The 15,897-nt window shown below is 43.9% G+C and overlaps 1 protein-coding gene across 3 annotated transcripts in view; it reads right to left on the bottom strand.

The window, feature by feature from the left end:
- The window catches only part of ITPK1 (inositol-tetrakisphosphate 1-kinase), a 158,240-nt gene that overhangs the window by 84,765 nt on the left and 57,578 nt on the right, over nucleotides 1-15,897 (bottom strand). The window contains exon 3 of one of the 3 annotated variants that reach the window (XM_082316936.1): nucleotides 13,894-14,018. The exons of the other annotated variants lie outside the window; for them this stretch is intronic. Coding sequence (XP_082173062.1) covers nucleotides 13,894-13,896 — 3 coding nt within the window. The 5' untranslated portion in view covers nucleotides 13,897-14,018. The remainder of the gene's footprint in view (nucleotides 1-13,893; nucleotides 14,019-15,897) is intronic. 3 annotated transcript variants of the gene reach the window in all.

Here is a 15,897-nt window from a genome sequence, read left to right as displayed (position 1 = left end):
CGGACACCATTTATGGATCGCTTCTACAACTAGTACATAAACTGACTAGCCTCTGCACATTCAAGGCTTGTCCTGCAGTCACGCACTCCCCCGGGGCCTCAGCGAGCATCGCCTCCCCACAGCCTCCTCTCCGCCCTCCCACAGAAGCAAAGAGCGAGCCAGCACTGCTGTCGCCTGTGCAGTAACACTGACAGACAGCGACTCGCGACTCCTACTCAGTGTGCGGAACAACGCTGGGACAAGTTACTGCATCTCAGCCACTCAGACCTCTCCCACTGCCCCCCTCTCCTCCCTCCTCTCTCCTTTGACCCCGGCATATAAACCTCCACTGAGCATCACCCTCCTGTTAGCACCAAGTTTTGCCCCTTAGCTTCTTTAAAAGCAAAACAAGAAATCCCATGTTTGGGCTACGGTTAAACCTTTTCACAGCAATGGTTTTCTTTTCAGCAGAGATTTTTTTACCCAAGACTGAAACTTTGTTACTCTATTGTTTTTGACTTACAGCCCAGAGCAAAAAAACATTTCTAGAAATTAAACTATAACTCGGCTTGGCTTATCTCCTCCTCTCCTGTGCAATACTTCGGCCGTTGCAGAAAGTTCTTTCCAGAACTTGCAAAGATGCGGGAACAGCTGTTTCTGAGCACGATATTAACCTGAGAGCTCATGTCCCATTAGGGCTGGACTGCAGCGAGCAGATTTTGGTACGCAAGAGGTTAAGGAGTTCAGTCTTGTTCAGGGACGGTCTGAAAGGCAATCGCTGATTTTCAGCACTGCAGGAGGAATAATCGATGTTACTTGAATTCAAAAAACCCTCTTGCCTAGGGTGTCTCCTGAGGTCACCAACGCTCCCGTGGATTAGGAAGGGCAGCAGAACAAATCCAGAGATTAGCAGAGGAGAAAAGTTTAACAGAAAATGTGTGACACGGGAGGATTAGCGCTCCAAAGAAGGAAAGCAAGTTATAGAAAAACAAGATCCTAAGGAGAATCCGCAGTCAGCGTACCCTGCTGCTGAGACTGCCTTGCTTTACTTTCTGTAACTGTCAAAAAGATAGTGTTCACGTACACCAGATTAAAAGGCTATATAGGTAATCCCCGTAGTGGAAGACATGGGAAAATTACAAAGAGGTTCACAAAATTTCTGGCTCACTTCTTGAACTTAAAGCTTTAGAATAGGTAGATCAGATCCAGAAAGACTAGAAAGCCTTTACAAGGAAGATTTTTAATGTTTCTTTGAGCAAACTGAGTCAGCTCTAGCCCAATTACTGAATTGACAGATTAATGAATCCTGTAGGAAAGCAGACATTAAAAGAGGAGCGGAGTGGAGAAGCCATTCACGGTGAACACTCCAGCTAATCCAGAATATAGAAATACTGCAGCACTACAGCCAGTACAGCCCGAATAAGCAAAGGGAGCGGGGTGAGAGGGGTGCACTTCACTTCTTAGAAGCTTTTAGTGCTTAATTATAACATCATATAAACATTCAAAATATCAAGATCTGACAGTACTACTATACCTTTTTTTTTTTTAATAACTGCTGGATACAGAGAAAACTAAGATGAAGGAAACATGTTCTTCTGAATGTTTCTCTTGGAGCCATATGAACATGCACTGCACAGCCTCCCTCCCTTTGGCTGTAGGATTAGATAAGTAGAAAAGCTGATACGAAAGAAACACCCCCCAGAAAGCTGGCTACCACCCTTTATCCTAAGGGCTGAGGAAGCTCATCTCTGCTCTCATACGACACAGCCCAGGCTCAGCTTAAGGATAATTCTTCAGCAGCACCTGTCAAATGTCAAGAGCCGTCAGTACTCCTGTATGTGCAGCTGCACTTCCCAAGGGATCGCCAGTGTCTCTGCTGTACTTCTCCCTTCAACAAAGCTTCCAGCTGGTGAGCAGAGAGGCACAGCCAGGCTGCTGGCACCCTCTCTTCACTTCTGCTACCTGCTAGCCCCAGGAGAACTGGATTTCTACGTGCATTTCCCTTTCTCATGAGGCTCTGGATGATGCAGAGTTGTAAGCAAACACAGGTAGCACCCAAAGAACATTTAATCCAGTCTGCTCATCACTTTGCTGAATTTATGTGGTCTTTATTGTGTACTAGGGAGTTTAAAAACATGTGGAGAGAGCAATAGCCATCAGGGTAGAAAGTTTTTATGCTCTTTATTCCCCCTGCCTAAACTAATTAGGATTCCATCTGAAAGACAAAACAAAATTCAAACATATTTCTCTTAACAAAAGATCCTCCTTCATCTAAACATATTCTAATAGTGTTGCTCACGGACATTGGGTAGCTAGTAATGTTTGTGCAACTACAAAGCATAGAAGAGGAGGAGGGATAAGTACACTGGACTATGACAGGGAAGAAACACAAAAGCTTTAGAAGACTTTGTCAGCCTAAGGGGGAAATAAAAATGAGTAGGTTGCTTTTAAACAAAGAGAAGGCCACGCTTAGACTGATCTATATCATATCCCTATGCTGCATGAGCAGAAACCAGAAGATAGACCATGAAGAGACAGAAGAGATTGTGGCATTCCCTTCCATCCTGTTCCAGCAAGTATTATCTATGGGAGAATGAAGTTGCCTTTCAATTACAAAGCATTACTTCAGCTTGAAACCACTGCTCCCAGTGACACAAAATGATGAAACTGTTCCTTCCAAGGATGAATTTAAAGGTGTTTGAAATGGTCTGAAATGCACACAGCTGCAAAGATAAAACAGTTAGCCCATGATTTTTCAAACTGAGGAAGAAGGGCATGGGTGGACATCACAACTGTGATGGACTACCCTCTCAGGTGCTGCACCACTAGAAGGTATTGGAGAAAGGAGCAGAAAGTGAAGCCAGGAGAAGGTGGCTGGGTCACAGGCAAGGCTCTAACATGACTAAGAGGAGCACAGCAGGTCTGACTCATTGCTTCAGCAAACACCTAGACAAGGTGATCACAACAGTTAATGGCCAACAGGTTTTTTTTTTCTCAGCAACTGCAAGGTATCTTTGCTTTTTACTTTCTGCCACGTCTGACAAAGCCCTCACAAGTGCTCCATGGCTCAACCATGCATCAGACATTTTTTCCCACCCAGGTGACTGTCTTCCAACTCAGCACCTGCCCAACACACATGGAGAACCACTGGCACAGGCAGAACTTTTTAGGTAAAATTCCCTTTAAGAGTGAGTGATAAAAAGTCTTGCTTTTGCTGTGCTGAGAAGGTCTGACAATCCCACGGTATTATTTGGACACAGCCAGATATTAATGAGAATGAAAACAAGAAGAACTGTATCATTAGGGTAGATAAGCTACAAACGCTAGGACTGAGGTTATGGCCCAGCTATTCCAAAGCAGGAAAACTAACATAAAATTTAGTAATACAAAGAATACTACATCAAGCTGGGTTAGTTTAAATTACAGGATAAAATGGTGTACAGCTCAAGCATATTTTTTTTTTATGATCTCAGGATGACAAATTGATAAATTAAAGGAAGTAATTAGCAAAGACTGCTGAGCTGTGAAAGGCTCAAGGATTTGATCATAAAGGATGCTTGGCATTTCTTGCAGGCATGCCAAATAGTGAAATGTATTTTGGGAATACATAAAAAACAAGAAAAATTGGGATCTCTGTGCAGCAAGTGACGGTTTAATATTCAACATAATACAAGAACAGCCAGAAACTTTACACAGGTATTTGGCCTCAGTTTTCAGCAAGAATAAAAATGCTGACCATGGGAGCAAGGCAAGCTGACAAACAAAGATGGGTACAGATGTATCAGGAGTCAAAGCCAAAACTCATGGAGTAAGATTCACTTCATCTCATTTTAAGGAGTCGGTAACTACACTGTAATTTCAGGCTTCTCCTTGCAGTCAGAGAGAAATGAATAAATACCTCCATGTTTTAAAGTTATCTAGCCTGCTTTACATTTGTATTCTAGGATATGAGGAATTGCAGCTGAAATATGCCTGATCAGAGGGAGCCTAGTGGAGCGGCACAGATGTCAGATGACTCTGGAGAGCTTAATGTGCTGAGGTGAGGGGAACCTGCCTCTATCCCATAATTGGATACTTTAAAAAAACCAACCAAAAAAAAAAACAACTCTAGAAAAGAAAATCCAGTTAACCAAAACATGGCATAGGAAATCACAGGATGGTGATACAAGGGTTCTGAACAACTGCATCCATTATGGAGTGCTTCCCAAGGATCAAAAAAAGCAACTATAGTAGGGAAAGAGTAGGAGGGGGGAAAATGACAGCTACTGACTGTTCATCTGACCTAGTACTATGCAAGCATTTCACCACATTTGAAAACACTGAAAAATAATCAGATTTCCAGGGGTAAATAAAAAAAAAATGTAGTAAAACATTGCATGAATCTACAAAAGATGGATCAAACCCATCTAACTGTCTGTATGACCACTGATTCTCTAGACAAAGAAAATGCAGCAAAGCTATTTTCTCAGACTTCAGTAAAGCATGCAGTCAGGTAAACTGGAGAAAGACAAGGACCAGCAGAAGAACAGGAAGGTGAATTAAGAGCTAAATAAAAAAGATGACAATGGCTGGCATGCTGAAAGCAGCAGTGGCAAACCAGAGAGGGTAGGCTACTGGCATTCCTCAGGCACTAGTCTTGTGACCATTTTATTTAATATCTTCATTAGTGGTCTTAGAACACTAAGTAGGTTACTAATAGACCTTAATAATTACACAGAAGTGTAATTGACACCACCACCCAGATAGAAATATCATGCAGAAGGGAGAATCAGAAATAGGACAACATAAACAGATACAAAATGAAAGGCTACATGTAGCTGGACTCATGATGCAAAGAATCTGCCCTGTGCTCAGAGAAGGATGCTGGTATGGTAGCTGAAGTACAACTGCGACAAAGATAAACTCAGTCTCACCAGGATCAGGATATTTCGCGTGGGGTTTGTAAAGTCAAGCTCGTATAGAAGGCACTACTGAGACCCCCCCCTTGAACAGCTGCACCCAGTTTAGGGCATCCATATCTAGAAATATAAACTCAAAATGAAAATAGATGCTTAAGAATTCAACCAAACTTTGTAAGTTCTAGCCTCAAGAGCCTAGAAAATCCCTTCCACGGTTGCATCCCATGGTCAAGGGTCCTTAAAAACTATGAATAGGAGCACTTGGGCTAATACAGATTCTTCACGTGTTAACCACTTTCTGGCAAGAAAAAGGTTACCATAATCATAAATACTGCTGCTGCACTTGAGTACTGCTCTACTTTATGCTATAAATGTGCATTCCGGGGTGCGCAGTACGAAGAGAAATCTGCCTCTACGTATGGTCCAGGAGTTCTGTAAATATTCTTTTAGGAACAAAAGAACTAGGAGGTGCAGCGATGGAGATCAAACAGAAAAATCTCAGGTTTTAAATTATTCAAACTCACATTTCACTTCCATCATAAACAGAGAGCTAAGTGAGCAGCACACAGGCAAGATTAAAAAAAGACCATCGGAAACATCACTCAGGAAGAAGCACTTTGTCATTGAGCTGCAAATCAAGTCTGGCACACCCCCTAATTCTGGGCTCTTTCCTCACCCACCTTGACTGACGAGCCTTCCTCACCAGATGGAGAAGGAAGCTGTGGCTCCTTCCTTGGCAAGGCACCCGGGCCTCACTGGACTTCTGCAAGGAGCCTGCAGATACCTTGTCTCGCTAAGATAGCTGCGTTGACTTAAAGGAATATCAGTGACATGAAATTAGGTCAGAACTTCATTTTAATTGGTTAATAATAGTTTCAGGTGCTATCTCCGAAGCCTACCATCTGACTGTTGGGGCTTTAAAATGACATTACCCGCCCTCCACTATTCATTTTCTTTTCCCTTTCACTGTTTGAAAGGCTCAAGCGAACAGGAAAATGACTTCCTATTCAGGGGAGACGGTGAATGCAGCGGTAATTAAATGAGCGAGAAAAAGCACAGCTAAAATTGTAGTCCTTATTCCTCACTCAACTCTGTGTACAGCAATCTCATGCGTTCCTGTCACAGCAACAGGTAAAACATCCTCAGAAAATGGAACCTATAAATTGTTGGTATGCCTTCCACAGACACCAAATCCCATCCTTAGTATTCATACTAATTTTAACAGGCAAAGATGGGAAGAGGAGAAAATAGTTAAAATATAAGAACACAGCTAGAGTGTGAAAAGCCTGTCTGTGTAGCTTATAACCTCGTGACAGAGAAAACCAGATAAACTCCTAGAAGGTCTCATGTGATAACCTAGTTTTCAAAGCATGTTTGCATGCACTCTCTCCCTGAGCTCCGATATCAAGGCACTTGTCTTGACCGTCACTCAGCTGTCTGTCAAGACACCCTAACAACTTCCTACCTCCCTCCGCTGCTTCTTGTCTATCAGCACAGACGATGCTTCATTTACTCTCACTTTCTTTCCTTCTCCACTCTTTTTGCACTGGGGTAGCTCCAAACTCCTTCCCAATTTCCCACTGGCATCTCTTCTGCACTGCTTTGGCCTGGGCAAGACCCATCCTGCCAAATGATAGAGAGGGCTGAGCCCAGCTCCCACCTCCGCCCAGGCCTCGGCTCCAACAGCCATCCCCAGCAGCCCCTCTTTTGACACTTTGCTCTTTCTTCCCTCAGTTCTGCTTTTCATTGTAATTGAACCTCAAGCTCATCCTTGTTTCTGCCTTTCTACCTCTGGCTCTGCCCTCCACCTCTTGCTCCTGTCCCAGTTAGCTCTCTGAGCTCCCCCCTGCACACAGTCTCTGTGAACAACATCGTCATCGAGCCACCAGGTCCACTGTTTAGAAGTCATCACCAATTCTCTCAAGCTCTTCCCCCCTCTTGCAATCCAGACCTTCCAGATTCCTTGTATCCCTCACCACATTTCCCTCCTTTTGGATCAGAGGGAAGCTCTCCCCTGTTCACCTTCAAAATTCCTGAGCTTATTCTCTCCTACCTCTCATCCACCCACAAAGCCAACTTCCACTACCCACTTAAAAAAATCTAACCAGTGCCTTTGCATTTTCTTCCGTCCTGCTCTGTCCACTTCAGAGAAGCTTGCCATAAACATGTCCCTCCTTTCCTGGAGGGACATGAAGTCACTTCTAAAACAGCCAAACGCCCAAAATTCTCCTGCCTTTTCTCCAAAGGGCTACTTGACTCCATCTACCAGCTTGACCACACATAGATACAGAGAAACAAGAGTATTGGTGTGACACTGCACCTAAATTAATGTGGCTACACAGCTGCCAGATGGCCAGTGAGGATGCGCTAAACTAAGGGCAGAATAACATTCACAGAGACCAGCTTGAGCAAGGAGGCATCTCAGCTGAAGTTAGAGCCTTGGCCAGGAAGAAAGTTGTTCATAAAAAAAGTGTAACATACACAGACACATTTTATATTTTTTTACATATATATATTCCTACCTCTCCAACTGCCCTTGTTGGAGAGGATATACATATGTGTTTTCTTCCCCTCCTTCCCTTCTGAACTAGTTAACTTTCACTTAGGATATGGCACAGAAGAAACCTCCACGTGTTGCCACTCTAAGCCATCTTCTGAAAGTGAGAACTTACGAGCTTTTATGCATTTCCCCATAGTCAATTCGCACCACTGTAGTTTTTAAACGCCTACATTTTGGGGAGGAAAGGGTGCTTGAAACCATTAAGATGCAGTTAACTGACATCACTCCACAATTAGAAGTACTCTCCAACACTAGCCCTTCGAGCTATGACACGAACACTAACTCTCTCCCTTGCCTGTCCCACACTGAGGAGCCAAGCACCTCACCATAAGCAGTCACCTACGAGTTGTCTGAGCAGGAAAAACTGAAACCACATATCATTGCTGGCACAGCTTTTACACCCAGAAGTTTTCACACACAATTGAAAAAAAAAGAGCCTGTTTGATGACAAAACCCCTTCCACATGTTTCCTGACTGAGTGTTTGGTCTTTATCTTGAAACCTTTTGGGTGCAAGCACACTTGAAACTTTCAGGACAAATCTCAATTTCCAAATAAAAAATCCTTTCCTTATTGAAAGCAAAAGATGTGAACAAACTTCCCATTTTAATTTATGGCATCAGTCACATAAGAATAGGCTTCATAAAACTTCAGGGAAAGCTTCTATTTAATGAGGATTTTAATCGACCATGCTGGGGGAAAAAAAAAAAAAAAAGAGCAGAATTCACCCTCTTTGCATCCCCTGGCTTACTGTACCTGCTCAATCCACTAGCACAGAAAAGCTGACTTAAAAACCCCAGACGACTGGCAAAAAGGGTTCCTGCAGATGAAGTTTACCCTGCGCATCGCAGCAGTGTAAAAAAGCTAACTGCTTCCCAGCAGGAGCTGGTAAGGCAATTTCCAAAGGCTGCTCTCTCTAAGCTGTGTTGCAATGTGAGCACAGCCGCGTTCAGCCAGGGACTCCCACCCCAAGGCAGTTGATCCAGAGCTGTCCAATTCCTGATTCTCACCTTACCAGAGAGATTAAAAGGAGAGTTTCAAGTTTCCTGACCATGACTTCCCTCTCCGCTGCTTCGCATCTCTCTGCAAGCCCCCTTTATTTCCCTCCATCCCTCCCTGGCACCTGAGGATTACTGCCGAACTGGCGTCTCCCTCCTCTTCAGTCAGTTCGCGTGGCCACAGCTCCCCGCCGGCAGTCCGCGGGGCCATCCCTCGCTGCTGTTTACAGACAGGAAAGACCGAGGTGTGTGACCCAGCTGACCCCTATTAAAGATAATGTTATCACAGCTCCAATTGTTCCTGTCTACATCTGCTGGTGGGAGGAAATAATCAACTTGTCTGAGCTGGAACAGGGGATGTTGGAGAACTATGAATCAGAAAGCTGCTTGTGTCAGGAAACTTTGGCCATATGTTGCATTAATAAAAGATTTTTTTTTTCCATAGCTGTGCTAATAAACGGCAACTTATCGTTATTTCTCCCTACTTCTTCCTATTCGCATGGAAGCGAGAGGCAGGGTGTGGGGGAAGCGGTGTGGGGAAAGGCAGAGACCGACACGCAAAACCAGAGGTAAACCTTCCTGGTGCGTTGTACGCAACTGCAGCCGTATGCAGTGTCTAACACGTACAAGACTGTCCTGGTTTCAGCTGGGATAGAGTTCATTTTCTTCCTAGTACAGACATTTCACAGGCATGGTCCATAGACTAAGGGAATGATACCTGTGTATTGCATCAAAGGGTGGGAAGGGGGGTGGTGGTTAATGAGGACGTACTGGACAACGTGGGACCTGAGCATGACGTAAATGGTAGGGAATAAGGGGTGGATACTGTCCTGGTTTCAGCTGGGATAGAGTTAATTTTCTTCTTAGTAGCTGGTATAGTGCTGTGTTTTGGATTTAGGATGAGAACAATGTTGATAACACACTGATGTTTTAGTTGTTGCTAAGTAGTACTTATACCAGCCAAGGGCTTTCCAGCTGCCCATGGTCTGCCAGGTGCATAAGAAGCTGGGAGAGGACACAGCTGGGACAGCTGACCCAGACTGGCCAAAGGGCTATGCCATACCATGTGACATCATGCTCAGTATATAAAGCTGGGGGAAGAAGAAGGAAGGGGGGGATGTTTGGAGTGATGGCGTTTGTCTTCCCAAGTAACCGTTATGCATGATGAAGCCCTGCTTTCCTGGAGATGGCTGAACACCTGCCTGCCCATGGGAAGCAGTGAAAGAATTCCTTGCTTTGCTTTGCTTGTGCAGGCAGCTTTTGCTTTCCCTATTAAACTGTCTTTATCTCAACCCCTGAGTTTTCTCACTTTTACTCTTCCGATTCTCTCCCCCATCCCACTGGGGGGGAGCGAGCGAGCGGCTGTGTGGGGCTTAGTTGCTGGCTGGGGTTAAACCACAACAAAGACCTACGCTGCAGTGAAAAAATGTAACTGCTAGCAAACAGGAAGCGCTGCAGGATCTACATGCCTGTCCTGAAGCGCTGAACTCTAAGCCAAGTCCTCAGAAAAACACACAGGCTGAAAAACAATGGAGGCATCCTCCATACCGGCTTCCTACTGACCTACAGCAGGACCCGCTGTGGGGTCAGTTTGGCTGTGGTTGCAGGTGCTGGGAGTGCCCTTCGGCGCTGATCTTCAAGGATTTTTTTTATTCTACACAGCAGCATTTCAGAGGAAAAATACTAGGATACTGATCAAGTTGTAATGTTTCAACTAAAACACCATAAACTATGCTCCAAGGCATCGTACTCACCTTGAGAAGGCTTGTCTTCTATCCTGTTACTACCAGCATTACCTTTTTTAGTTTTAGCAGACTGGCTTTCTTTAAGCTGCAGTGCCTGAATTCATAGGTCTGTGCTCTTACATCTGGAAGTTCACCATCCAGGAGGTCATTTAAGCCCTTCCAAGTTATTTCTTCCATGACGCATTTTTATCATTAGCCCATTTTACTTAGTGTTTGAACACTGAGTCAGGACACCAGAGAGATGCTTATGAAGCTACAGCAGCTGTGAGCCTTACAAGAACAGAGGTGACACCCAGGCTATTTGATTATGTCTCACCTCTTTGAGATTTTCGAGTCTCTGGACCATCATCCAAACTCAAGGATCCTGTAGGTTGTTACAGTGGTGTGTTTAACACAACTTGTTTACTCCACTTTTGCAACTAGCCAGGAGCAGAGTCTGTTACTACTTCCCAACTGCATGGCAATACTGTAAGCTAACTCACCCTCCTGCGGTTGATTAGAAGTGCAAAAACCTCTCTCAACACTGGTTATTTGCTAACTGTAATACCCAATTGGTCTACAGAATATCCTGTTTCACTTATTGATGGCTTTATTGTTTTCTCCTATGAGAAACAAGCCATGGACTAGAAGACTCTGAAGTGCAACTTTTTGCAGTAGAAGTTCTCAAAGAAAAGGAGAGAACCCCATCCTGTGGTCCCCATGCTCTGACCAGCTCTCCAAGGATGCTGAAGGTTTTGGAGCTGCTTCCCTGTGACAAAGCTCCACATCGTTAAGTGCAGCTACCAAATATTCCTTTGTCAGCAAGACAGTGGGAACCTATCTCTGAAAAAGGCTGTTTAGGACAGTGACTGGTTGTACTGGGTTTGGCGGGGATAGAGTTAATTTTCTTCACAGCACGCTGTATGGCACTGTGTTTTAAACTGGTGACAAAACCAGTATTGATCACACACTCACGTTATAGTTACCGCTGAACAGCGCTTGCACGGCGCCCGGGCCTTCTCTGCCTCTGAGGCTGCCCCTGCAGCCAGCGGCTGGGGGGGACAGGGCCAGGGCCAGGACGGCTGAGCCCATCTGAGCGAGCGAGCGAGCTTAGCTGCCGGCTGGCGTCGGCCCACCACAATGGTCTACAGGGTGTCTTCCAAATTTGAGCTCAAGTTGCTGCTAAACACATATTTAAAATCATGCTACAGGGTTAAAATTAGAAGTGAAAAATATGCTTTGCAACCTCTGGCTGGTATACACCAGGTATTTCTGTTGTTCAGGTAAATGTCAAAGCTCTTTTTAAGTGTCTCCTTCCCATCTCTACAGAGCCATAAGCAGACACTCCTCTAACATGGAAAGACATGGAGACAGTAAACTTATAACTACATTTAGCGTATTTATGGCAATGTGACATTTTCAGTTGTGCAATTTAAAAGGAAGCTCATTTCGGTATTGATGAATCCTGAGTTTTGACATTCCATTTTTTACCATTCCATTTTTTTCTTCCAGTTATTTCAGCTGTTCAAAGCTTTTCAGATCCTTCAAGAAATATTTAAAATACGCTGACTGAATATGCCCTTTCCAACACTGGCACAGAAACAATTTCCCTAATTTACAGCTGAGAAGATGGCCAAGAGACATTCCCAATTTCCTACAAAAACGAGTGGACTATCTGCTAATCACACCCTTAGCTAGGCCACGTCATTACTTATGGCTATGACTGCTAAACGAGGCCTGGCTAGAGAAAATAGGAGCGCACTTGCCTTGAGTGAGAGCCACTTGTGCAAACCCTTTGCCCACATGGTTCGTGTCACTGCTCTGGTAGCACAGGCGCTTCAGGGAAGGGGGTTACAGAAGCGTGTGCAGGGGGTGACCAACCTTCAGCAGCAAGGGGAACAGTCCTGTAAAGTCAGCTGCTATTCAGAGCAGCAACAGCGGGACCAGGGCTGAAGCCTTGTTTGCACTGTCAAAGGAAGTGAGCGTTGCAGACATGGGTTAAAGGTGGACAGGAAAAAGAGAGAAGTCATTTGATTTTGATGAGGGTGTGTTTGCTCTGGAACAAATATTGAAAGGCATATATAAAAGTCTGGCTGAGCTGCTTATTCACATTCTAAGTGAAATTTGAGTGCAACAATTTGCTCAAAATTGGTAAAATTTCTCTTCTGAACCAGATAGTTTAACTAAAGACAAGAATAATCTCAGAAATTTATATGAAAGCCTAGACATTCTCCTCACAATTATTATAAAACCTCAAACATAAGGAAGGAAAAATAGCCCAAAGTGTATTATTCACAGGTTACTAAAGAGCCCATCAGGCTGGGCTGTCTCTCTTTAATAAATCCAGGTCTCTAAACAAAAAAATCAATGGGGGGGGAGAAGGAAAGGCTCAAAATAAACCCGTGTTATTCAAACACTGCTAGGTCCTAAATAAAACACAACAATACTGACCAAGCGAGACACAGAAGACCTGGCCTGGCTCCAGAACACAATAACCATTTGTCTTCTTTGCCAGAGGCAAGCAGCAGCTGGGGATGCCACTCGGGGGGATAAAATAGCACCACGCTACAGCTGGAGGATTACTCCCAGAAGCAATGCAATACATAAGAATAAAAGATGACAAGTTAGATGAATGCCCTTTGAGAACCTTTTCAGAAAGGACTAAGTGTTCTTTAGGAGAAGCAGGAAAATGAAGGATGCAAAAAACTGCCAACACAGTTTTGCCAAATTCACTTGAGAGTGAAAATGAATCAACATCCAAAAGGCTTCATCTGAATCGGCCTGAAATCCTGCAAGGAAATGCTGGAGGGCAGATCCCAAAACAAGGGAGATGCCCCCATGGTATTTTGTGAAAATAGAGTATTTTCCTAAGAGTGAATGGGAACCCTTTGAAACACGCCCCAGAGTTTGCAGGATGATTATACACACTGCAATGGGAACTTCAGAGTGACAGAAAACGTTTCCAGCATTTCATAACATAGCAGGGGAAAGAAGCAGAAAGCCAGCAAGTGGTCGGTTGGTATTTAATTATTTATTTATTAATAATACCTGCTTTAAAATTAGTGTGGTAATACTACCTGTAAACCTGCTCCATAGCAAAATCAACCTTTGGGGGAAAGGTATAAGACTGGAATCAAAACATAAAATCCTTCCCAACACTACATGCTCTGTAACATAACAAACGTGTTTCCTACACTCACCATGTGGCTGCTTCAGTAAGAATAGTGAAAGCAGAAGTGTAGGTGCCTCAGAAATATACCCTTGTGGTAATATAATCAAACATGCAAAAAGGACCAGACCAGCAATAGAGGAAGCTTTTCTACCGCGGGGTGTGGGAGCTAAAGCGGAAGAGACTTCTCAAGTGCAAATGGGAGGGAAGGGAGAAAAAGGAGAACAAACGTCTATGGTATCACATCAAGCTTTACATAAAGTAAATTACAGCCCTTTCTAAAACACCATTAAGTCAATATATGATAACTCTGCTAATGACATGGAATGGAAACAATTTCTTTTCTGCACCTTTCAAGGCTGCCAGGAAAAAAGAGAGCACTACAATGCTGGAAGGAACATGGTGACCAGCAACAAAAAACAGGCAAAAGGGCTTTATTTCCACCAAGAAAGCTAAACATAGCTGAAAGATTCAGGTTCCCAGGTCACAGCTAAATTTATTCAGGTACCTAAATCTCCTAAGCGGTTAGTTTGAAACTCTTAGGTTACAGCCAAGCAAACAAGTTACCATAAGATAAAGTCTGTGGATTTGCAGCTCATCAACATCACTGAAGGCAGCTAGCAACCCCGCTTTCACCCAAGATGAACGGGCGGTGTGGTAAAAGAGTATCAACACCTGAAAGGTGCTTTGCCCTAGAAGAGAGATAATGTTTAAGATGAGCAGAATACAAAATGGGTTAACTAGGGCAGATGGGATGAAAAGAAGAAAGGAAATGGATGGGCTGATTAGTAGGAAGACTTCCTGGCAGACAAATGTGTTAGACCATGGAGTAATCTCCCACAGGAACTGGTGAAAGCCCCATCAGTTGGAGCTTTTTGAAAAAATTTACACCAAGCAATAAGAAAACACAGGAAAGAATCCTGCACTTCAGGGAAATGGAGTGTAGGTATTTCTGCATCTAAAGAGCCCCCCTCCCCAATTCAACCAACCAGGAAAGCTTTATGCAGGTCTTTTTATAACTGAGTCCTTTCTTTGCTGCAGCAGCTTTGCTCCTGCTCAACACCAGCCACTGTGCAGGGGAATCAGGCCTGCCTCTTTCTGTAGGGCAACACCAGTTCTGCGACCGCAGCCTGCCCAACTCCGAGCTCTGGGCTGCCTGCTGTCAGCTCTGGACCATACCAGTCTGCAAGATGTGAAACTAAGAGCAAGAAAAATTACCTCCTGCATTTGAAAATTACTGACTTAATCCACTCTGTAGAGATTGCAGACATTTGCGATGTCCTTAACTGAGGTAGGCTTGCAGGGTTAGTGTTCTGGGATATTAATATATTGCTTACTATAGACATGTGTCACTCAAGCTTTAACTAGAGCTTTCCAAATAAATCTGCTCTGAAGTTTAACAAGCCCCTACACAGCTCAGCTCTGTGACATTCACAATACAGTAGACAGCAGTACACCTGAATACACTAATAATACAAAAAAAGACCTATTGTAGTTAGAGTTCAGCCCATTAACTATTCTGTAGCAATACAGGGCTGAGTAACTAACTGCTGGTGTATTAGCTGTGACCTATAGCTATTTAAAAAGGGACATGCCAATGTAAACGTATTTTCATAAGTGCTGTGTGCTGTAACATACACTGGAGTTCCAGGCACTTCCTTGTATCAACTACCAACAACCAAGATTTTCAAAAGTCCAGTTCATTTCACAAAAGGACAAGAGCCTCTCCCTTCTCACAGAAACTTAAAGAAGTGACTGGTTTTAATATTTGGCAAGTTCATAGTCCCTACAGCATGTGCACTTTGACACCAAACAGGCTACCAATGCAGTCAGGAAACGCCCTATGCAAACATAACTGATTTTATTTACTGTCTGATAAGAGCTTTCAGAGGCACCCTTGGCTCACCAGTAGCCAGGCACCAAAGATTACAGAACACGCACTTCCACAGCACATCCTGAGTCAGGTGTTTCAACACTGTGGGCATCTACATCTGATAAAGACGCTGTAAGAGACGAATGTGGGTCATGAAAAGGATGCCCTGTCATATTTATTACTGCAACGAGTAACTGACAATAAGACTTCAAGGCTCGTCATCCTGTCTCACTGAAATCCGTCATCGTTCTTTCCCTTCCTCCCCCTACGACCAAGGATGACCCCAGAAAGCACAAGCGCTGGGCGATTCATCTCCAGGCAGCGCCGACAATGAGTACTATGCTGTGGGCAGGCTCACCTTTCGCTTTCCTGCTAACAGTGGCAATTTCAATTTCAAATATTCTATCGCCTGTAGACATAAGCAAAGTGGAAGAGTAGCTGAAACATGCTAAGTACCATTAAATTTATCGAGATAGTGTGCAGCAGGAATTGTTTCTATGATTAAAACCAACAAGACACATGCACCCATAGAAGATACCTCAATCTTTTCTTTCATGTAGCTGATCCTATAATATACAAGAAAAATCGGAGAACAGGATTATCCAGAAAATTTCAAAAAGCTCCTTATGCTTCTTTTGGATTTACCTTATTCACACTTGCCACAGTTACTGGCACAGAACCACCCCGGAGGAAAAATT

This window comes from Platalea leucorodia (assembly GCF_965183815.1).
Source record: "Platalea leucorodia genome assembly, chromosome: 7".
Lineage (NCBI taxonomy): Eukaryota > Metazoa > Chordata > Aves > Pelecaniformes > Threskiornithidae > Platalea > Platalea leucorodia.
Note: the sequence above shows the minus strand (reverse complement) of the source record. Positions and strands in the feature narration are given on the sequence as shown.